The following is a 24,476-nucleotide window of genomic DNA, read 5'->3' as shown; positions in this document are numbered from 1 at the left end:
GGAAGTTTAAGAGAATTTGAGAAAAAATACTTTGAAACGAAATTTGATTTTAAAAAGGTCTCGTTAACGAAAGTTGAAGATACTTTAATAATAGATATGTTGTAGGTGTTGAACAATGACCTAATTGATGAGGAAGTAACGCCACCTCCTTGTTCTTTACGACCTATAATGCCCCAATTACGCCGGCGCATGACTAATCTCTGACGACAAAATGACCTTACAGAAACGCTAGTACATTTGACCCTATTCAGCCGTCTCAATTTTTTTCTTAGGTGAAACTACTGATAGTTTGTACTCCGAAATTGTATTCTTTATTCAATTTGGAAGCTTGTGCGAGTCGTTATTTGTATCTGAGGCTGTTTTTCAGTTATTTGGTTATTTTTCATTTCAATTAGTTTTTAAAAACTGAACAAAATAACTTCGAATTCATTATCGGTATATTCATGGTATAATTTTCGTATGCAAGAGCATTTTTGTCTCTAATCTTTCTATAAAATGAAGTTTTGTAAGATCTTTTCAAAGCAATTTACGAATTCCCAATTTAAAGATGCCTAAATTGGCAAAAAAAGGTTTTCTAAATCACTGACTTCTAGGATCATATACATTTTGATCCTTTGCCAGTGCCTCTGCGCTATAATCCTTATATGAAAATACGTAATTTACTCTATCTTTTCGGCAGAGGTGAGAACTGTAATATCCCTTCAAAGGAAACAGCAATTTGCCAACTTACAATTGCACAAAATGGTGAACACTTCAATGGTAAAATTTTTATGCGAAAGTTCGCTGTTCCTTGTTTCTTTTCGCGATATGTTCTGGAAATATTAGTTCTGGAAATATTAGTTCTGGAAAATCCTCGTCAAAGTAACCTAAAAATTTCTCATATAAAGAAGTTCAATTCGGTAAAATGTGATATACGCTTTATTTTGCATTTGACACAAGAAGCATATCATGCGAACACTAGCTGGAAGAAGTAAAAAGAAATAGGACTAGCTTTAGGGGCGCTTGATAAAAGGGCCGTAAAAAATGCTAAGAAACAATGTGTGGGGTGCATGTAATCTCTACTTCGGCACATCCTGTGTTTTGTCGAAAATGGAACAGCATCTCTGTTTCGAACAGTTACACGTTGCTCGATGACGCACGAAATATTCCCCTTCCAAAAATAGATATTCCTGTTCCAAATTTAGTGTCCTACGACAACAAAGAGTATCGATTCACCCCATTCCTGATGGAGAAACCGGATCTAGCGAGTCGGGACACTTTTTGACACTGCAATTTAGAATTGCAACCGTCTTAAAAATTAAATCCCAATTTGTCTCGTTTCGGAATTGAGTCCAGCAACTCTAATGCCAAAGCTCGATTGAACCGACGGCCGTCCAAACACAAATCCAGTTCAGCGAGAAAAATGGATCCAATTACGTGAAAAACTAGAAACTCATTAAGCTGAGTGCTAGCGCCGAACGTCTGATGTTCCTTTCGCTATTGTATTCCATAATTAAACGGAAAAATGCACCCTTAAAGGGAGGGCAAGGGTTAGCATATGTTTTAGAAGTTTAATGGAACTATTTATGTCGAACGTGCTTGAATCACCTTAGTGTCCAGCGAATACGGCAGATAAACAAGGCGGGTTCTGGGTCAATAACGTTAGTGTCAGTGTTGTAGTTTATACGCTAACATGAACGTTATTTTTTGATGACGTAATAATTGTTAAATTTAATTTCAAATAACAAAAAGTTTTATAATATGATTGGGATCGAACCCGGGTCCGTTGGGCCCATGGCGTGCAGTATTTCCATCGGGGTCACAGCGGTAAAAAAGAGTCCGATCCCGACCATATCATAAAAAAAGTTTCATTTTAAATTATTTCTAACCAAGATTACGTCATTAATAAATAACGTTAACGTTAGCGTATAAACTACAACGCTAACGCCAATGTTATTGAGCCAGAATTCGCTTTGTTCATCTACTGAATAGCCATCGTAAGCAGTTTTGTGGAGGTGTCCTGAAGGGATGTGCATTTCATGACAAAAGTATTTAATCAACAAACTTTAGCCTAAGTCGTGTTCGTGACATTCCGACAGGCTCGACACTCACAAATTTCGAAGTTATCGTTGACTTGAACTTTGAACGGAACAATAACAAATTTTAGAGTTTACCAAACAACTTTAACTTTATCCCTGCTTTTTTGAACCCCACAATTTAAAACTTTCAGGCTGCCGCGACAAAATACAGCCTGTGCTGGCTTATCGTTCCAGAGTTGCACTCTCCATTCCTAGATATGGAACGGTTCTAAATAAAAGTAAACTAGGTCACCTGCGTTGGAAAAAATTGGGCAAGTTTCACCTGGCACAAAGCCCTATTGATATTCTCCGACTAACGCTTGCTCGGGATGTAACTTTGCTGACAGTATTAACTTTTTTGCATGTTTCTATAGAAGGTTATTAGAATTTCAAAAAGCCCTGAAGGGAATTGCTAACGTGTATTGCGGAACCGGGCCGGAAACGTTTTCTCGAAAGGGAAAAAGCACGCAGAGAAAATGCCTTATGTAACACTGTAACAAGCCATTGGCATTGCGTGCAGCCACCTGTGGGCCTTCTCATTCACTATTTTTTTTTTACGAGGCCACACAGGGTCTCCGTTTCAGGGAGTTCAACCGTGGACACCAAGGTTGCGCAGTTCTTTGACATTGTTATAGCAAACTGCCGGACTAAATCTTAACACGCGATACATCACCTTAATCAGAATAAAAAAACTGAATTCAGAAATCTGGAAATTGAAAATGACCTTTTTTCTAAGCAAAAACAAAGTTGACGATGGTTGTCGACAATCGAAATATCGTATTTTAGATACGACTTCCCCCGGTTGTAGAAGAGGAAAAGCTGCGATGATAAAGAGGAAGCCATTTTTAATTATCGAAAACGTTTTTCTAAAATGTTACGTTTTTTCCAATATCTCCACAAACCATCGAAATTGATGAAAATTAAAATTGGTACATTCCTGAGCTCGAAATTGCGCAACTTTGCCCCAAGTTACCCGCTCTCGTATCTTCTATATAGTACGTCCCAAACAAGGATGAACAGCATGGGGATCTCGGAAACGGTAATAGATACAAAATGGTTTAAATTGAGAAAAAGTTGGGCAATTTAAAGCAAATTAATAATCTGTTTTTATATCGGCTAAATTCGGAATGGTTACGAAGATATCCGGAAAAAAAATCAATTTGGCGGTTTTCGTTTTTTTGCAAGTAACTTTTATACGGTTACAGTTAGAGGAATGATAGTTTTACATTATTAAGGTTCTTTTTTGAGAACTGCTTAGCAGTGTTACTAGTTCTCTTGTTAAAACCTTACTTTCGAAGAAAAATTTTTAAACTTTTGATTTTCATATAGGCGCGATATCGATTATTTATATTTTCAAAATCGTCGCAAAATTCCCTTTTCAGCTATGTATTATGTTTAACATTTTTCTCAGAAACTCTATGAGTCATAGCTATTAAAGCATTTTTTGATAAGTCAGTCAATGATTTTGACTTATAGTAATGGTAGATATTAAATAAATGAATGCTGTGAAAACGTCATCAAACATCAACATGTCAAATTTCTCTTCATTAGAGAAGCAATTTGGGCCATAATTATGCACATGTCAAACAAATTTAAGGTTTCATAGCTTTTAAATAATTGTAACGTTTCCACAGGACTCATTTATTTGTTATATGTGTACCATTACTATAAGTCAAAATCATTGGCTGACTTATCAAAAAATGCTTTAATAGCTATGATTCATAGAGTTTCTGAGAAAAATGCTAAATGTAATGCATGGCTGAAAAGGGAATTTTATGACGATTTTGAAAATTTTAATAATCGATATCGCTCCTATATGAAAATTAAAAGTTTGCCAATTTTTCTTTGAAAGTAAGGATTTAACAAGAGAACTGGCAAACACTGCTAAGCAGCTCTCAAAAAAGTACCTTAATAATGTAAAACTATCATTCCTCTAACTGTAACCGTATAAAAGTTACTTGCAAATAACGAAAACCGCCAAACTCGTTTTTTTCCGGATGTCTTCGTAACCATTCGGAATTTAGCCGGTATAAAAACAAATTATCAATTTGCTTTAAATTGCTCAACTTTTTCCCAATTTAAACCATTTTGTATCTATTACCGTTTCCGAGATCTCCATGCTATTTATCCTTATCTGGGACAGACTGTATATTATCTTTTTATATATTTTATATATTATTATTTATACGGCGTGTTCTTTAAGTGCGCGGTCAATCTTAACGGGTGAATCTTTGAGAGATTTTAGGGCGAAAGGTTTATACAAACATAAGTTTGTTTCCAAGATACAGGGATTCAAACTTTTTTTATGGTTAGATATTTTGAAAAATCTACTTACTCCACATTCACTATTCTCACTGTTGCGGGGCTCCCAATAACACCAGCCGACCTTACAAATGTTTGTCTATTTGGTACAAGGCGATGAGGATATGTCTTGATAAATCTGTCTAGTGGCTCTGGAAGTGCCTTGGGACATTCCATAAACAAAATAGCTATCGGTCATTTCTGCGTTTGTAAACTAAACCATTTTCTCACGTCAGTAAAGAATTTTATAGCTTAAAACTCTTGAAAACACTTTAAACAATTACGATCAAATAAATACGTCCACAGTGATTGAGGTTATGTCAGTTTTGTCAATGTCAAATTTGTTTTGGTAAATTGTTTTCCTTCCACGGCACTCTTAGTTTTTTTGTTACTTTCGAAACATTGCAGCAATAAATAAAGCGACGTATTTTATGTTTATTTATAATATTTTATAGTAAACGGTTAATACGAGCGAAAAAATCAAAAGAAGACTTATTGATATAGCAACAAATAACGGGCACACCCCAGTTTTTGATAGTTTGGCAGTTTTAATTCTTTATTATGTTGTTCCATCGACACGCAATAAAGTGATTTTTATTTTTTCCTCAAAAACAAGGCAGGATGTGAAAAATTCTTCAAGAGAGAAAAAAGTCGTATTTTAATTGCTTAATGCGAAAAATATATAAAAGAGTTGAAATAGTCAGTGGCGCATAAATAACAATGGAAACTATAAATAGCGTTGCCGAATGTCAACAAAATTAGCTAAACCTTGCCGGACCTATGTTTATACGGCGCTTATAAAAATATTGCAGCACGTTTATAACTTTCATAAACCCGATATAAAGAAAATCAAACACCTATAATTTTAGTTAAAAAAAGGGCATTTAATGCATTATTTTCAACGTTCACAGTCAGCTACCCCTACTCACTTTTTGTGTTCGCATGAAAAAGTATCCATTGCACAGGGGGAACCAACAAAATTATAAAATAACTTAATGAGTTCCATTTAAAATTTATTCCCAAACGCAATATGTCACGTGATATGGCTACGAAATATGCATATTCAAAATTTTTTAGAGACCTACAGGATCGCTCAAAAAAGCATGGCTCTCAAAAGTTACATTTTTTTAATAGCACGCCCTGTATTTGACTGGCCTACTGTAACCTTTTTTAAATAAAGTTTAAGATGTCTATATTTTATGGTTTAGGAGATATCGAGTCTTTTTTCGAAAAATTGTCTTTTTCAAACACTTATTTCTATGGGATTTGCAGATCAATAACCGCTGCAATGTTGTCTCAAGTACGGAAAAATATTATTAAAAGATTAATTATGTGTATCCGAGAGAGTGATCATTTATTTGAACGTTTTCTCAAAAGAATTATTTTAAATAAAATATTTGTGTCCGTTGTCCTCAGTTCTCAAAACTATAAATTTATAATTCAATAATAACTGTAAAGAAATTTAAGTAAAAACACTATAATGCCTATAATGTGTCATGACTACTTGATTAAAATACTAATGTTTCCATTGGTAATTTATAGAATTAAATAAAACTAAAGTATTTCGAAAACTATTAACAAAGGGTAAAGAATATATTTCATAAAATTTGACGAGTTTTCAAAATACTATTAGGCAAGCTTGAAAAATATAGTAATCTCTTTAAGAAAAGTGAAATTTTTCATTTAAAATTTTGTATGTTGACACTTAAATAGCAGATAACCTGTGGGTTTTATTGCAAATAATTTGTTGTCAAAACATTGACCTAGCGTTTTACTTTCATGATTCCAAATATGAATGCTATCCCATAAAAATTAAAGATGCTATGTGTCGATAAATAAGTGCTTGAAAATGACAATAAAAAAAATCTCTATATCTCCCAAGCCATAAAAGATGGGCATATTCAACGATATATAAAAAATTTATAATGTCGATTAGAATTCAATAAGCTACTCTAATGCAGGGTGTGCCATTTAAAAAATGTAACATTTGAAAGCAACATTACTTTGAACGACCCTATAGGTCTCTAAATATTTTTAAAATATTCATATATTTATAGGCATATCACATAACATATTCAGTTTTAGAGTAATTTTTAAATGGAATTCACTAACTTACTTTGTAGTTTTGTTGACTCACCCTATACCAATATTGGATTTACAGTTTCCTTAAAAAAAACATAAAACAAAGTCCATATTCTAAAAAGACTAATAGATCTAATCTGTACTTCCTATGTACACAATCCATTTTTATTTTACTTCGAAACAGAGTGAAAAAATTACAATCCTACGTAAAAGTTCGAACTCGTTTTCAATTGTAAAGAAACTTTTAGATACAAAATATTTTGGTTTTCATAGAATTCATTAGTATTTCAATTAATTTTTTAGGCATCTACCCCTATTAAAATATTAAAAAATGAGTCGTTTATCTGATTAGCAAAGAAGTTAAATTTGAATCTTTTTGTGGCATGGCGATCGCAAAAGAACTTATGAAGAGGTGTATCTCACATTTAATGAAAACTATCAAAACTGACCTTTTGAGAGAAGTGTAGTTTGTTGGATTTAAAAAAATTGAACACACTGAAAGTATAAAAACTGCTCTAAAATGTGGAAAACCTCGAACAGCAACTGGTAACGATAAAGCACTAGACGTTCTTTTTATCTATCGATGAAAACCCTATAGAGTCAACCAGCAAACTTGCCGAAGAAATAGATTTATCTGCAAAATCAATAAGCAATCTTTTAAAATCAGCAAAAATTTAATCCATACAAAATTGCCTTTATCCAAAAATTGACGCCTGAAAATTTTGATCGCAAGATGGAATTTTGTGAATTGATGCAAGAAAAAAGCATTCAGGACAATAAGTTCTTTTCTAGAATTTAATTTTCGGGTGAAACAAAGTTTTGCTTCGATGGGTCTGTTTATCTATATAATTGTTGCTATTAATCTCTAGACAATCCTGATTGGATCCAGACTTTGCATATATATCATCCACAAAAACTCAATGTATTGATGAGTATAATCGGTTCATCAGTCTATTTTCATAGAGGGGAACTTAAACAATGCAGCACACGCAGTTATTGTAAAACGAAATAATTCCATAAATCGCCGCAATTTTTCCTGGACAAGATGAGGAACAAGTACTCGATAATATTTGGTTTTAACAATACAGTGCACCACCGGATTATGCTATGGCTGTGAGAGAATATCTTGATAAGATTTTCCCTAGGATATCGATCGGAAGAAGAGACCCAATAGAATGGCCGCCACGCTCTCCAGATCTTACGCCCCTCGATTTTGTTGTGGGGCCACTTAAAAGATTCCGTTGACAAAAATAGACCACAAAATCTAGACGATTTACGTCTTAGAATTCAAACAGAATTATAATTAAAAACAGAAGCAACATTGAATAATTGCATAAAAAAGTTCGAGTAACGACTGAGTTATTGAAAAATTCTTACTGGAACCCAATTTGCACATTTATTATAGGAATTTCAATTTTGTTTGATGTATTAGTGTGTTATGCCATTTTGTATAAAATAATTTTATTTGTTAAAGAAATTACAGATCCAATTTTAGTTTTGAGTGCACCGTTGTATCTCTTATTGAATTACCTTTCATTTTATATACCACAATGGGCACATTGCCATTTGAACATGAAAACTTTGTAAAGGTAGCTGGATAGAGGTAAAAATTTTTTAAATCAGAAATAATGCATTAAATACCGTTTTTTAAATAAACTTATACGTGATCAAGCATTTTTTTTTTATATCGTGTTCCAATACTTTATACAAGACCTGTATAAATTCTTCGTCTTAGAATCACGCACACAATCACCCTTTGAAGTTTGACCACGTACTTAAATGGCGCCCTGTATAAAATCCAGGCACGAAACATTCTTCTATGAATAGGAAAATCCGGTTGGTCGTTATAAGAAAGGTCTACGTAATATGCAAAAGGTCAAATTCATAGAATCTGGAACTCGAATGGCGCAGCCACCCACACATCAAGCCAACGGGGGATTTTCCAGTGATTTATGAACGTTTCGCTCCGAAAGTGCTACGGGACTGAAAAAAATTATCCACCTTAAGAAAGACATTTCGAAACTCAGACCTCCTGAACACAACATCTATTAATCCAGATTAAAAGTACTTAAGAGAATGGCCGTGCAGGTGAGGGACCTTCTTGTGGGGGCCCTGAGGCACTCACACGTGCTTGAAGGGAGTTTAATTTGAATGGAGAGGAGCATAAAGGGGCAAAAACATCTTCAGAAATGCTATTAGCCACAATCGTGTTTTCTCGTGTGGGCAGGGGTAATTTGTCAAACTTTCCAGTGAACTCAATATTTCCATAAGTTAAGGTAAGACAGACTTTCAGGGTGAGTATTATGACCAATTTAGTGGTAAGTTGGAACGTCGTTACTTGGTTTTCGGCGAATTGCTTTTGACATGTTCCGAATTGCTACAGACATGTAATTAGTAAAATGTTTGTTTTTTAATTCTACAACGAATTTAAAATAATTTAAAATAAGAAAAATAAAATTTTTTATGGTTTCAAAAATTTGACTATGAATTTTTGGACACGTTATACAATGTCGATTATCGAAACTTTTTTAATAAAACTATTACATTTTAATAAACCATGCTCCATAAATACCTATTATGGTTTCTTTAAATAGATATTATTTATGTTTTTTATGACTTCTTCAAGCCAGAGGTGCTAATTTAATTTTTTTAGTTTTTAATTTTTTGAGCCGATATTTTACAATCGATTTCAATAAAATTTTAGTAATATGTACAAAATCATAGAAAGCATTTAAATTTGAAAAAATATAGAGCGTTATATAAAAAAAAATTATTCGATATCTTCACGCTCTTTGGGAGCACCCTGTATAATTAAAAATATTTTTCTGAAACACGTCCTAAAACTCAGGCAAAGTATATATAAACGACATGAAAATCCTCCTTTCGCTGATAACCAAACTATAGAAAACGGGAGTGCGGCTCTAAATCCCTCCCCAATCCTCTTTGTGAACTTTGTAATATTTTACATTATATTTCGCCGTTGATTTATTATTTTAAATATTTTTAAGGTCGTCGGTGGTGCAAAATGGTATATTTTTTTAAATTTCGAGATGAGCTAAGTAACATCTTAAATTAAAGGGTTTCCAAATCTACATTCGATGGTGTATTGCAATTCAAAATCTATCGATTAGTTTATGAGAAAAATAGGTGTACATTTTGTAAAAAACGGGATACAAACTCATTTCAACATAATTAGTCAACGAACAATGAAAAAACTGGTTTGTTCATAAAGTATTGTTTTTTTTCGTGTTTCTGCTCACAGTCTGTGGTTATTTAAAAAAAAAATTCTATTTCTAATCATTGATTTTTTATAAGCACAAAACTGAAAATAATTTTCTATCAACAAAGAAGTTTTTTTACTGTTTACGAAGTGTTTAACCGTGTTTGTGTCGCATTTTTTTATCAAATTTATATCAATTTTTCTCGCAAATTAATCGATAGATTCTGAATCGTAATACATCGTTGAATGTAGTTTTCAAAAGCTTTCAATATGAGATACCACTTGACCCACGTTTCAATTGAAAAAATCCGTCAGTTTACGCTACCGGTCACGTAAGCAACAGTCCAAAAAAAAAATATAAATTTCAAAAAGAAGTACTTTTTGTCCTATTTAATGTTTTTCTTGAATTTTAAGTGAATAATAATTTGTTAAAAGTTAGGAGGTGTTTAAAACGAAGGATGGGAGAAAGGGGGGGGGGGACAATTTAGAGCTGCACCGTATAGATGCTCAGACAATGCCGTAGATGGCAATTAAGCATTACGTTGTTCCTTAACGAGTTTCAGTTTCAACCCTCCTATCCAGCCCGAACTTTAGTACGATTATACGCGTATAATCCGAATAAAAAGGGCAATAAGGCAACTTGGAGCATCTGGATTTTTGAGGGCGAGACATGTCGATGGCACGGAGCGGAAACTTTTGCAATTTGGCATAAAAATTGGATGCGTGATAACAGCCCCGTATCTCCTGTTTTCATGGCATTAAGGCCTTAACCGAACTTCAAGCCTCAGTTTTGTTATTAAAAGGGAGTGTTGATGTAATTTGCGTGCGGTTAAATCTTATATCGATTTTCTAATAATATCAAAATGGATAGCGGATAATGGCAATAAGCCTTTGTTCCGGGTATTACACACACACCACGCAATATGCGGACGTCAAACATATTCGATATTAAAAGGAACAATTTTTTTGCCTGTCGACCCTTTAAATTACATTTCACAAAGTGTAAATTTGTTACAGGATGAAATTAAGTTTCTTGCCGAAGGATCGGGAACAATTCCGCAGGGACGGACTGGTACTGTTTAGCAAACTGATACGAACTAAAAACGTCGAAGGACTGCAAGAGACGGTACCAGAACGAACGGACGACAGAAAAAACAAACTCACGGTAAGTATACAAAATTACTAGCACTAGTGATCGATGCGCTATTAAATATCTCGGAAACAACACAAGTTGGTCCTCAATCTTCATACAGGGTAGTCGGGGGAATTTCCCAAAATCCAAAAAACCTCTAAATTTCTCAATTTTCTAGGGACTCTCGGCATGAGTTGATATTATCAAGCTGCTTAACTCATTGACTTGATATGAAATAATGTCGAGGTGATTAAGTCAGTATCACGCATGGAATATCAATGTGCTATACAAGATCTCTCTGAATCTACTGCCGCAAATTCAATCACGTATTCTACATCGGAATGTATAATAAAAACTTCATATAAACATATATGGAAAGACGCTTCGTTTTTGACATACAGGGTGTGAAAGGTTGGTTCCTGAGAGTGGTTTTTATTATTATTTTCGCAACGTTTCTAGATAAATTAATGACAATTTGTAAATTATTGTAGTTTTTGTGCTTTTCTGAGTTTCTCTAAAGAAATTGCTACATTTTTTGGGGGTGTGCTAATACAGAAGGTAGTGCTTAAAAAGTACCTAATTTTTTTAATTGATTGATGGGAAAAATAGTAAAATTGAAGGTTCTTACACAAAAATAGTACTTTTGTTGAACGTCGAAATGCCCAGCAGTTTTCGCGAAATCGAGACGAAACCTGAAGAAAAACGCCGAAAGTTTATTAAAAATCAAACAAGAAATACGTTTTATTGAAGCTGCCCTTAAACACATGGAACGCAATTTTCTTTAACAAAAAACATTTTAAAAAAGTAACAAGAAACCTACAATACTTGCTGAAAATGTCCTTCAACTTCAATTCAAGCATTTCATACAAGCATTAGCTCGTCGTAACAGTATTTGCCGAATACATTGAATTATTCCCGGCGTATATTTTATCTGATTACATGAATCCCGTATCCGTTGGATTAATTCTTCCTCAGTTTTAATCGAAGTTCTATAAACAAATTACTTTGCATGCCCCCAAAGGAAAAAATATAACGGATTTATATCCGGTGACCTAGATGGTAATGACTGTTTAATGCGAAAAAATTATAAAAGTTTTTTAAAAATCGGTGGGACATAAATAATAGTAACTATAGATAACACTGCTAATTTTAAATAAAATACACCGAAGAATTATTAAGATTTTTAGAAAAAAAAACGATTTTTTAAGAAAAGTTTGATAACCAGTATTTTGAAAACGAAGCATTACCGGGCTTATTTTTATATGAACTTTCTTTCTTAGAATCACCCAAAAAATGACTTCTTGAAGGTGGGCCACATGAATTACACCCTGTATATTTATACTTTATTTTAAGTAAGTTTATATATCTTTTTAAGCCCTACTTCCGTGTATTACCCGTCGCTGGAAAAACATGTTTATTTCTTTATTAACAAAATTTCATTAATTTATCTTAAAATATTTCGAAAAAATTAATTAAAAAAAAAAACATTTTCAGGAACCAAACTTCTACAACCTGTATATTGAAAAAAAAACTTTCAATATATGTTTATATGAAGTTTTCGCCTTGTTTTGGAGCCTAGAATACGTGGTTGAATTTATGGGACTCTGTTTAGACACACCTTGTAGATTTCTGAGGCAGATTATTCATCGTTAGTAATATTATTTTGAAATAAACATCGCAGACACTTGTAAGAGTTGTTGATATTGCAGTGGAATTGCACACAATTCCCAGTTAAAATAAGAATTTAGCTGTTGTTACGGTGCAATTTCACTGCAACAACAACCCTTTCTAGTGTGCGAGGCGTTATTTTTCCCTCCGCATCTTTCCCTTGGGATCCGTCCACTAAATATCCGTACTTTTTAGCTGTCAGCAGTTGTCCATTCTTTGCAGCTTCAATCTTAGCTACCCTTTTAACTCCATTTCATCTGTCATGACACTCTCCATATGGTTGTTCCCGAATCGAAGATGAATATATTGGTCCTATTTGAAAATTCTTCACAATTCTTCACGATGAACGCTACTTCTTCATCATTCACATTCTTGACTTGCGTTGTAATTAATGGAGTAGCAACCACCTCTGACTTGGAAAAGTCTTCATATCCCTTTCTACCTCACAAACTTCCTCTTTGCCGAGTCGACTGTCATCAGATACAATTTAGTGATGCCTGCTTGACACATCGATTACTTCAAATAATAGTAGAATGTAATTTTGGCGCCACCTATCGGCTCGAAACAGATATTTTAAATACATTTATCGTATCTAAACATCCCCTTTCTTCCTTCAAGAAGAACTTCGAGCCTGTATAAGTATATTTTATAGGGTGTGACGAAAAAAACTCTACATACTGTATATAATGAAAAGAAACAACTTTTTTATGAGGCAAGCTTAGATGATTCGCTTTGTTTTGTTGCCCTCTAACATTATTTGCCCCATTGATTCTGGGTCACCCTAAGCAGGGTGTCCGTTTAACATCTCCCAGAGCTCTTATTTGTGATTTAATAGAAAAATCAATTATGGAGATGTATACAGTGCTTTAATTTCAAAACGAGCCACCTTATATAATTATTAATTGCGAAAATGTACGGGTTTGAAAAAAAACACGCCAATTTAGACGTGGGGGGGCATTTATATTAACATTTTAACTAGCTTTACGTTACACCCTTTCACGCCCAGCTACCCCATCACAAGAATTTTAAATGTGCTACCTCCTATTAAAGGGCATGAAATTGTATATCCAGAAATCAAAAGGACTAAAATCGAACGAGTCGTTGTCGATGTAGATAATAAGCTAGATACCGAGGCAGGTTCATACGCATTGCACTGTCGTTTAATCAGTGAACATCAACAGTACTAAAGTCTGTGATTAGTGCACAAAAATGGTCTACATGTTGGAAAAAGGATTGAAATAATATTTATTTACGGAGCTGAAAGTCGTTGCGCTCGCGGAACTGCAAGAGTTTTCAATGAATCACTTTTAGGGAAAAACATTAAACACAAATACATCTCAGAACTTGTTCACAAATTTCAAAAAACAGGCTCAATGCGGAACAAAAAGACTTCAAAGCCAAGAATTTTAAAAGAAAATTCCCAAATTTAAATTCTTAGCCATTTTGCTGCCGATCCGAACTTATCTATTGCAAAAGTATCTCAATTGACCACTACTTCGACTGGATCAGTGCAAAAGGTTTGAAAAAATATATGTACCTTTTTCCTTATAAAATCCAAGTTTTACAAGAACTCAAAGAAGATAACTACGACAGAAGAATGCAATTCTGCGAACAAATTGTACAAAAGACACGAAAATTAAAGATTTATCTTCAACATTTGTCTCAGTGATGAATTTACATCTTTCCTGAATGATTTTCTTAATAAACCCAATTGCCAATATTGGGATAGTGAAAATCAACGCGTGTTTAGAAAAAGGCACATCCAATAACCATAAAAACTCAATTTTTGGCCAGGCATTTTTTGAAATGAAGTGAGAAAATCAATTTTTCTAAAATAAAATTTATCGAGAAACTTGTATTAATATTATTTAAAAAATGTAATAGGCCCATTTGTTGTTGCATCGTTGGAACCTCAATTAGATCAAGCCAGAAATCGTCTAAATGAAGAACATTTACAATTCCAACAGGGTGGTGCACCTTTACAACGCTTTACTAGTGAGACAATGGTTAGATCAGCGATATCCAGGAAAATCGATTGGGAGAAGGGGTGCAATTGAGTGGCCGGCAAGGTCCCCCGACTTGACCTCTTTGGACTTTATTCTCTGGGATGATCTTAAAATGATAGTTTATAAAACTCAACCGGAAGATGTTCAGGACCTTAAAGATCTTATGAATGTAGGCGCGTTAATGCAGAAACTTTGACAAAAGTGAGGGATGAATTTGAACGTCGCCTTTTTTCTATTGTTTGCAAAATAATGGTGGTCATTTTGAAAACTTAATTTATTGATGTAACATGTAAAGATTTGATAGAAAACTTATGATTTCAGAAGTAATAAATAAAAACGAATTATAAAAAAAAATTATTAAAAAATTAATACTTTGTTTATTATTTACCTCGAAAACGAATCGTTCGATTTTAGTTCTTTCCATATCTCTGAATAATTAATTTAATGCTCTTTAATATCACCTGACAGGTAGTGCCATTTAAAATTCTTATGATGGAGTGACTGGAAGCGAACGGATTTGCATAAAGCTATTTAAAATTTTGATTTAATTGTCCCCCGTGATATTTAAATTGACAGGTTCTCTATCAAAACCGTAAATTTTCACAATTAAGAATTATTTAAGGTGGCTCCTTTTGAAATGAAGGCACTGTCTGAAGCTAATGAAGGTGAATTTTAAAATTAACGACAACTCTACAGAGTGCCCCAAAAAAAGCGTAGTGCAGAAAGTGTAATTTTTTTAAATGGGACCACCTGATTTTTTTTTACGTGATGAAATTCTCGCATAAACCTGTGTTACTTCCTATTATTTTTTCACCCTGCATGCAATGAGTCAAAGTTATGACGGTCTAAAAGAAACTTTAGACATTTGTAACGCCTCATAAAAAAAATTCATATCGCAGTTAGTTCAAGTCAGGATTTGATGATTTTAGGACAGATTCTCATGTAGGATACGTTTAGGAGGCACAAATACTCATATAACCAAAAATACATAGAGGGTGTTCGCAATAATAACTTAAATTTTCACGTTTTCAACTTCAATTCTCCCCATTTTCACAATCAAGATGGTGCGCTTTTTATGACGTAAAACCAAAAAAAATCTATTTTCTTCATTTTAAATAGAATAATGCCATATTTATATTGACTGTTAATGGAATTATTAATTATTTCACAGAAAACTGCATTCATGACTGAGTGCCTGAGTGTTTAGTATGCCTTGCCACGATTTCAAAAAAATGAAAAGAAAATTAGGTAGTTGCATTTAAATAAATTACACTTTATAATGCTTCGCTTTTTTACGACTCCCTGTAGGTTTGTTACTAATTTGAAAATTCACCATCACTAGTCTCATATATGTACATCTTCACAGCTGATTTTTCTGTAAAATCACAAATAAACTTATAGCAGCCTCAGAGGCTTTTAAGTGGACACCCTGTATATTTAAGATATTATATTAGACATAAATAACGTATTCGCCATATGTCAAGATTCTATAGAATCTTAACTGAACGTCGTTGTGATATTGGGGCTCTAATGATCCCAGCATAGTTGCTTTTAACGTAAAGACCATTTATTGACTAGACAAATAAGCAAAGCTGTTATTCGTTAGTTAATAGTCCATTAATTAGAATCCCTATTTCGCTACTAACTACCTTAATATTGCTAATTACAATAGCTGCGTTCTTAGAGCCGTGCTAGCCTTAGCCTTAATCTTAACGGGTCTTAACAATACAGCCAAAGATTCTATGAGAAGAAGATTCCACAATTTTCTTACAAACAGACAAAATTAACATACGCAAATATGCCATAATGTTGGACATGCATAGAAGGGGGCAATAAATCATTCGTCGTGCAATCACGATAAATCCCTTCTTTTACCGCTGTCCTTTCTGTGCCTGCCAGTCGTAACAATACCACAACATGAAGTTATATGTATTTATAAAAAAAAATTGTATGGCAAATTAACGAGAAAGTTTACTCCTCTGAGGCAAACAGGATTAAATGTAGGAACGCGAATACCGTAGAAGAAATAAGCTGATTTTATGAAGTGCTTTTCTACCTGAATTTGCGAGAGAAGCCCTAAACAAAGGGTTTAATCGGACACGTTTAATTCGCAAAGAACTCATTCACGCTTACTGAATAGGGCGGTTTCAGAATGTTATGTTGACGTGTCAAGAACAGCTATTTTCCCTTTGGCGAATACTCTTTGAGGGTAAATAATTACAGAAGAGTCTGCGATGCATTTGGAATACAGATGTAGATGTGCAGAATGTGAAAACTAATTGCTTGTCGATAAACTGATGAACAATGGGTATTTCATTAGAGGTGTAAAATTGGTTCCACGACCGGAAGTTCCTTTCGCACAAGATGAATAGCGGAAATAAACTAAAATAATAAAAAAGGAACATTACCTGATGGGAATGGCCAATTTACACGCGAGCGCGCCCGCATTTTATTTTATCGCATACCAGATGCTGAAAATGGCGCAAACTGCGGTATATACGCTGTCCTGGTATAAGAATGCACTCTACAGGGATCTCGTAATCCACAAGAGAGGGGGAGGTGGTTAAATTGAAGAAAAGCTGCGCCTCTCTGCGTTCGGGAAAAGCATTTTTTCGAATTTGAAAAGTTCCGAATGGATCCGAAGTTATTTTAGAAAAACGGATTTATCGCGAAGATATGTTAAAATGAGTTTTGGCATTGTCACTGCCAGTTTTGCTCCTCTACAAGATGGTATTTTCAGATTTTAGATCCCACGTTTCCTTTCATCGAAACCATCATCAAGTTTTTAAATGACCGAGAAACTTTATTTTGCGCTCGGTAAATTGTGCTTGTTTTCTGAATTCAACGATATATATATCACAACCACGATTTATTAAATCGTTTTGTCCAAAAAGTCGAAAAATTGTTCAATTTTAATAAGGGTCCCATCAACTGACCGCCGCGATCTCCCGATATTACACCAATGGACTTTTTCCTCAGGGGATTCCTTAAAACCGAAATATTTTGTATCATTGTTCAAAATGATGAACTGGAGATTGCAGTTCGACTTGCGATGAGGAAAATAATTCCAGAGGTCTTAAACGGTGTTACGAAAGAAATTGTTAACCGGTGTTATTTATGTTTGGAGAACGATGGTGGAATATTTGAGCATAAAAAACATTTTCAAACGATTTTCGTTTGTGTGTTTATTAAGTGGCAGATCTCCACAAGTAATTTTCAAAGCCACTCACGGGGTCGAATGAAAGTTGTGTTAAGTTGTACAACGGAGAATGAGATTTTTTGTACTAAAATACTTAATAGACGATAAGTGTGTTGTATCGTGGGATTCGGAGAGACAAGTAGAATGTACTAAGCCAAAATAACATTTGTTGACAATTTAAAATAAGAAAATTGATGATGGTCTCGAAGAAACGAAACGTCGGATCGAAAATTCAAAAACACCATCTTATTGGTCAGAAAAGTGGCAATGATAATGTCCAACGACCCATTCGGAATTTAAAAACATTATTTTGCACAACTTTTCTAGATATTTCACCGCCTCCCTATCTCTTACTGTTTACGAGATCCCCATAAAGTGCATTCTTACACGGGACAGCCTGCATGTCGGCAACGTTTCAAGTCGTCCATTATGGAAACTCCATTACAGTGACATACCTTTTTTCCTGCATGGACGAGCCTTCTCATCCTAGACCTTAACCTTTCAAATTCAGTGTTCGCCTTGAAAATCGGGCAATAATTCCGCCGCTTTTGCGTCCGTTTATCCCTTACGATCCCTACTTCAAGCAAGATTCGAACACGTCTTGGAGTTTATTTGAATTCGAAGGCTCATTTAAAGTGAAATCCCAAAATCGGGGCAATTTGTTCAGTTTAAAACATGTTTTACTCTCTTGATAATTCTCTAATGTATTTTTCAGAAATGTTTGACAACGCTAGATTTAACATCGCTAGGAGTGGGAAGCTGCGTAGGTACTGGGATGTATTTAGTTGCGGGCATGGTAGCGAAAAACGTAGCTGGGCCAGGCGTAGTAATCAGCTTCGTTATAGCCGCAGTAGCTAGCATATTCTCAGGTAGGTCGCCTTCGATTTTTATAATAAATTTGCGGGCTGCCAAGTGGGTGTCGAGCCGTTAGGACAATATTTCTTTAGCCATTTTGCCGGAGCTTTAGTAAACCGAACAAGCAAATGTTTGCTCGGAAGCTCGAAGCTGCTTTTCTCATTGGAAATACATTAAATCTTCCCAGTAAAATGGGTGGAAAACATATTGAATGGTACAATTACCGAGCGAAAACCTTCCCACTGTTCCTCCTTGTTTTCTTTACAAACACCGTTTCCGTATGTGTATGGCGAGGATTTAGCTGGAGGCTGTAGATGCAGAGTAATTGGTTTTGAACATCACCCGTCTGAACTGGGCCACAAAATTGTGTAACCACAGTAGAATAATGTAGACCATAAGGGCACTCCTTTTATCCTAGAAAAATGCCGGCATTTTTTACTGCCGGTCGTGAATTTTCTTATCTTCACGGTTTAGCTTTCCTTATGAGGGTGGTTTTCTGCGCTTTTGGCAATGTTTAGGGTGATATATATTATGGAGTTAAGTAAGAAACGAATGGTACTATATGTACCCCTTATCATATATGAAAAAAAAAACTCGTGATAATATTCAAAGTTCCTATCCTATCCTATCAAGACGAAAAAAATGTTATTCATGTATTATGTTTCTGGCTGGATGATAAAAAATGAAATAGGTGAATCATGAGCTAATTTTAAGATAAAATATTTATATAAAGGCATGTCCTAAATTGCTTCCATTTTGATTCACAGGATGTTGGAGTTCCATTTTTTAAGATTTTCATTATTCCTCTGTTATGTGTAAAGATAATTAATTCAAAATTGGTAGTGACAAAAATTTTAGCATTACAAACAAACTAAACTAACAATTATTTAAAATAATCTACAGGGCGTAACTTGTTTCGCGATCGCTCTCGATATTTGACTTCAGAACTTTTTTTATGGCATTTTTAGATTTTCTTCATTAACTTCATTTAAACCTTTATGTTTGTTATTAACTTTTTTGCATCTTCAGTTTTTCATTGGGAACAATTGTTTAAGACATATTTGCAAAAATTAAAACTATTGATTTGAATCATTATCAAAGTAATTGCTGAAAATGTCCTCCTGCCAAAGTATAAGAATCTACTCTTTTTCTCATGGAATGCCGGACTGTATCAAAAATTCCGAATATATTTCTGACGATTTGACAAACATTTACAATTTTTCATCAATTCACTACCTCGCAGTTTTATCACATCCTAGATCAATCAGGGCGAACTTGATTGGATATTTTAGAAATATCTCGTAAATTGTTGTGCCTGATAAAAAAACACTGAAGAGGTAGAACATTTAATAAAAGACATGAGGAATTAAAATAAGTTAATGAATAAAATCTGAAAATGTGACAAAAAAAGATTCTGATGTAAAATATTGAGAGGGATCAGGAAAAAAATAACGCACTGTAGAGTATTTTAAATAATTTGTTAGTTCAGTTTGTTCGTAATGCTAAAATGATTGCTACTACCAATTTTGAGTTAATCATTTTTACAAATGTGGAGTCCGTTAGTCAAATCTCTTTAACCACTCCGTATATAGCCTGCAAACATTATTCTTAAATTCACCATTATTGCTGATTACGGGGAGAAGTCGGAAAAAACGTCCCCACTTTCTATGCAAATCAAGTCGCGATATTGAAATCGCAAAACTGCATATAGAGATAAGGTTAGTGTTGTTCGTTAAGTGTTTGACGAGAGGGTGATGTACCCTTATGGTACGCCCATGTCTATCACAGTCTGGTTAGCACTATTCTCGGCAATTAGCGGGTTTTTCCATTCATTATCCCTGAATAAGGGCTGTATAGTGTAATAGAATGCCCATCCTCTCTCTGTCGGAACTAGGAAGAAGGTCTTAATCACCTTCCCCAACGGTTCCGACAAAGTGTGATTTGTAACGCTTTAATGCAGAGAGAAGTTTAGCACGCCGTTGATGGCTCTCTAGCCAGAGTATGACACTGTTTTGTTACCTCTAAGTTTAATATTTAAAATATCTCGGAACTTCTAATCTTTCTCTTCCCTCTTGGCCTCCGGCGACTCAGAAGCGGACATCGAAGCCTCGTCCACCGCGTGTCCACACTCGTGAACCAATCTAGTCCTGTTTTGGTAAAATTGGTAAAATAATAAGGCAGGTGTTATTTCCACAGATTGAGAAAGAAAAACTCCAATCATCCCTTAATTAAAATCCATCCCAACCGCCATTCGTATAAAACTCTAATCTAAAAAGAAAAAGCTTGCACAAATAATAGAGAAATTAACGAAGATCGAAAAAATAAATGAAACTTCAACATCCTATAAATAAAAATGGAAGCAATTTAGGACATACTTTTAATGTAAAATGAGCTCATGATTCACCGATTTCATTTTTTATCCTCAATTAAGGAACACCCTATATAAGTGTAAGTTCTAAAATAATTCCTTTCCGAGATACAGGGTGTCAAATATTGAGAAAAATAAAACATTTTTCTAGGAATTTTTAAAATGGCGCAAGATATTTTATTGAAATCAATTGAAATGCTATAACCATAGACTTGCGTAGGGGTTTCCATATTAATTCTTATAGGGGAAGGGGAGTACACCTCTGGTATTTTCCAAATTATATACTTTTTTTTTAAATAACCAATTCAAAATACATTAAAAATGTCTCTTGTTTTTTTTTAATACAATAAGTCGTTTCGTTGATAAGTCGTATAGTGGAGTCGTACAAGGTAATTCTCCATACACCTGAAATTTTTGAGGGAATTCGAAAGTTCATGAGAAAAAAATGGATGCATGTATTATGACACATGATGGCTATTTTTAACAACTGTTATAATGTTTCGAACTTGAAAACTACCAATGGCGTACCCGCCCTTTCCCCTATGAGGATCGACATAGTAACGCGTACGAACGTTTATGGTTATAACATTTTTTTTTATATAGAAGGGAAATGTACTGTTTGGACTACTGTGTAGATATATCGAGATTGAATAAAATATCTTGCACTATTTTGAAAATACGAAGACATTTTTTTTTACTTTTTCTTAATATTTAAGGCTCTGTATCTCGCAAACCACTCATTTCAGAACTTGCGGTTATATAACATTTTTCTCCTGGAACAATCCAGAGAGTCAGTTTTTTAAGTATCAGAATTTAGGGACTATTCTGTACACAAAATTCCTGGATAAAATTAGGGCACCACTAAAACATACCATAATCGTTTTAGTGCTTTTTGTATTCATTATAGGCCCATTTTTCAAGAACCATCTCATGTAAAACGGCAATAATGTTCTTTGACAGCCATAAGATTTATTGTCTTTTTTTTGTAACGAAGCGATTTTCACTTGGCAAAATATGAAGGTAAGAAATGTCCAAAAAAAGATTTAAAAGTCCCTCGTTTCTCGAGTATTTTCGACTTGCGGATAAAAGCAATTAATTAGTAAGACGATTTGCGGCTTGGTGGAAGTGGCCCTTCTTCCACTTTTGAAAAATAATTAAATTTTCTGGTACTTCGATACCCCAAATTCACTGTTCCAGTCCAGACGATTTAATAACGTTTACAACGGAAGTTGAGAAAACAGCCTCCCCAAGTTTCCCAGCAGTTAATGATTTTCAGGACGCATGCACTTACATTATTGCAAAAGTTCATTATAGTTGCTATGAAATATAATGAGTACTGAAATTAATGCACCCGTAGTGACACCATAATTAAGACGAAATTAAGCAGTTTCTCAGCAATTTTTTTGCCATCCTCGTACAACATACGAGGATAGTCCCAAAAGTAGACGATATAATCCTTAAACAAAAAGAAAATTGCAAAATATCTCGTTATTTTTCAACATAGTCTCCTTTAAGATTGACATACTTTTCCCAGAGATGTTCTATAGACACACTGTTTATAGTAAGAAGCTTCAAATGTTCCAACATAGGCATTAACCTCGGACTCCGTCTCTTCATTTTTTGCAAGTTTCTTTCCACCCAGCAAGTTTGGAAATAGAAAATAATCTGAGGGGGTTAAATCTGGCGAGTAGGGTGGACGAAGGTAAAATTGGAAACCAAGTTGATTGATTTTGGCCATCGTGAGGACGAAAGTTTTGACAGGAGCGTTGTCGTCTTAAAAACAAAAGCAAATCAACATAGCACGTTCAAATTTTAGACATGAGTTATTTAAAGTTATGTTTATGTAATAGAGGCAAATTTTTAACAAAAAAATCGCCATCTATATGTCAGGTCGTGTATTTCTAGGATTATCCTTGTAGAATATGCATGTTTTACTAAGCATCACTCTACATTACTAATTTTACAATGAACTGTTAGAATTTATTAACAATTTTTATTTACTCTCTGTATATTTTCCTAAAACTGAATAATCGCCGCAGTGCATCTTTCTTCGCCTCGTACGTCTTTAGGAAAATTAATTTAAGGCAATTCTTCGACAACGATTCTAGAGGAAACGGTTGTTTAAATCCTCCTTAATTTATGAATTTTAGCTATTACACGGCATTTCCGAGATACAGCCACTCAAAGATGATCTCTTTTGTCAGTAATTGATTTGCGACATTGTACAGGGTGGTCCAAATTCGAAGCGTATCAATGGGATCTACGAAACTATAAAAGATACCAGGTAGATTAAATTGCGACATCGTTGGGCAATTCAGGTTCCAAGACAATGCCACTTTGAATTCGGAATGGTTCCGAATACCTCTGGCGAGGCATAGAAAAAACCGACATTTTTCCATATGATTTTTTATTTTCTCGTGAATTTATTTAAAGAGATTTCAAAATAAATGTCACTTCATTATTACCACATTTTTGTGACACTTTGGCATATTAATTTGCATTTATTTACCGAAAATGAGCTTCTGAATTTTTATCATTCCTTTTTAAATAATTTAATAAGCCACGTAATTTAATTAATTTTTAATACCACTTTTAAAGTTTTTGATTCTTGCAAATAGCGCTCAGAAGATAATTGAACATTTCCATTACTACTAAAAAATTATTATCATATCAAGGTTTTCAAGTGTTGAGAACATTTTATGTTACTTTAGTAACAATTATTATTAACTCTATAATTTACTGAATAGATTTTAAAAAACGACAGTTTAAAAATTGTTTATTTATTTTAAAAAAAGTAGAACGAACTGAATTCATAGCGACTTGCCTATTCAAATATGAGTTTTTTGTTAATAGCCATAAGTCCTATCCAATTGTATTTTATAAAAAATTATTTATCTTATTTATTTCATATATGAAAATTGATTGAAAACATTTATTACACGAGCAGAAGAAACTGCAACTAAGACAAATTTATGCTAAAAACGGTATGTCTGAGAATGATAAAAATGTGCAGTTTTTAAGAGAGTATTTTTGTCATATATACTACTGTTTATGGTAGTTGTTAGGCGTCATTGCTCTTTAAAAGCCAAAAGGGAATAAAAGACAAGACAAAAAAATCCAGGCCCGTATTTAAAAAAATGAAATTGGTAATGGAGGTTCAAAAACGAAATGTCGGATTTGAAATTTCACAACGCCATCTTGTAGCGCCGAAAAAGTGATAACAAAGAAGTGGTATTTGTTTTGCAATACATTTCTTCAAAAAAAGCAAGGAAAAAATTAAAATAATATAGCAAAATTTTTGTTTTTTCTATGTATTTCCAAAAGTATTCGGAATTTCCTCCAGTTCGAAGTGGCCTTTTCTTGGGAACTAAACTGTGCAACTTAGCCCCTATTAAGCAACCTGGCATCTCTTATAGTTTCCAAGATCCGATTGATACGACTCGAATTTGGACCACCCTGTATAAACTATGTTTCCTTAGTAAAATTTATCTCTTCAGGACATAATTTCTTATGTTATGAAAAAAAAGTTCTTATCAACATGTGGCTGAACACGTTTAGATTCCGAGATACAGAGTGACACTAATTTTA

At 33.9% G+C, this 24,476-nt stretch overlaps 1 protein-coding gene across 3 annotated transcripts in view; it reads left to right on the top strand.

Moving 5' to 3' along the window:
* The window catches only part of LOC136342272 (solute carrier family 7 member 14), a 45,188-nt gene that overhangs the window by 5,415 nt on the left and 15,297 nt on the right, over positions 1-24,476 (top strand). For 2 of the 3 annotated variants that reach the window (XM_066287914.1, XM_066287912.1), the window contains exons 2-3: positions 10,678-10,825; positions 18,381-18,534. In XM_066287914.1, coding sequence (XP_066144011.1) covers positions 10,679-10,825; positions 18,381-18,534 — 301 coding nt within the window. In that variant the 5' untranslated portion in view covers position 10,678. Of the gene's footprint in view, positions 1-8,062; positions 8,717-10,677; positions 10,826-18,380; positions 18,535-24,476 lie in introns of those variants that run through there. The other variant, XM_066287913.1, reaches the window with a different exon arrangement.

The sequence above is a fragment of the Euwallacea fornicatus genome, chromosome 11 (genome assembly GCF_040115645.1).
Source record: "Euwallacea fornicatus isolate EFF26 chromosome 11, ASM4011564v1, whole genome shotgun sequence".
NCBI classification, from domain to species: domain Eukaryota; kingdom Metazoa; phylum Arthropoda; class Insecta; order Coleoptera; family Curculionidae; genus Euwallacea; species Euwallacea fornicatus.
This window is presented reverse-complemented; position numbering and strand designations above follow the sequence as displayed.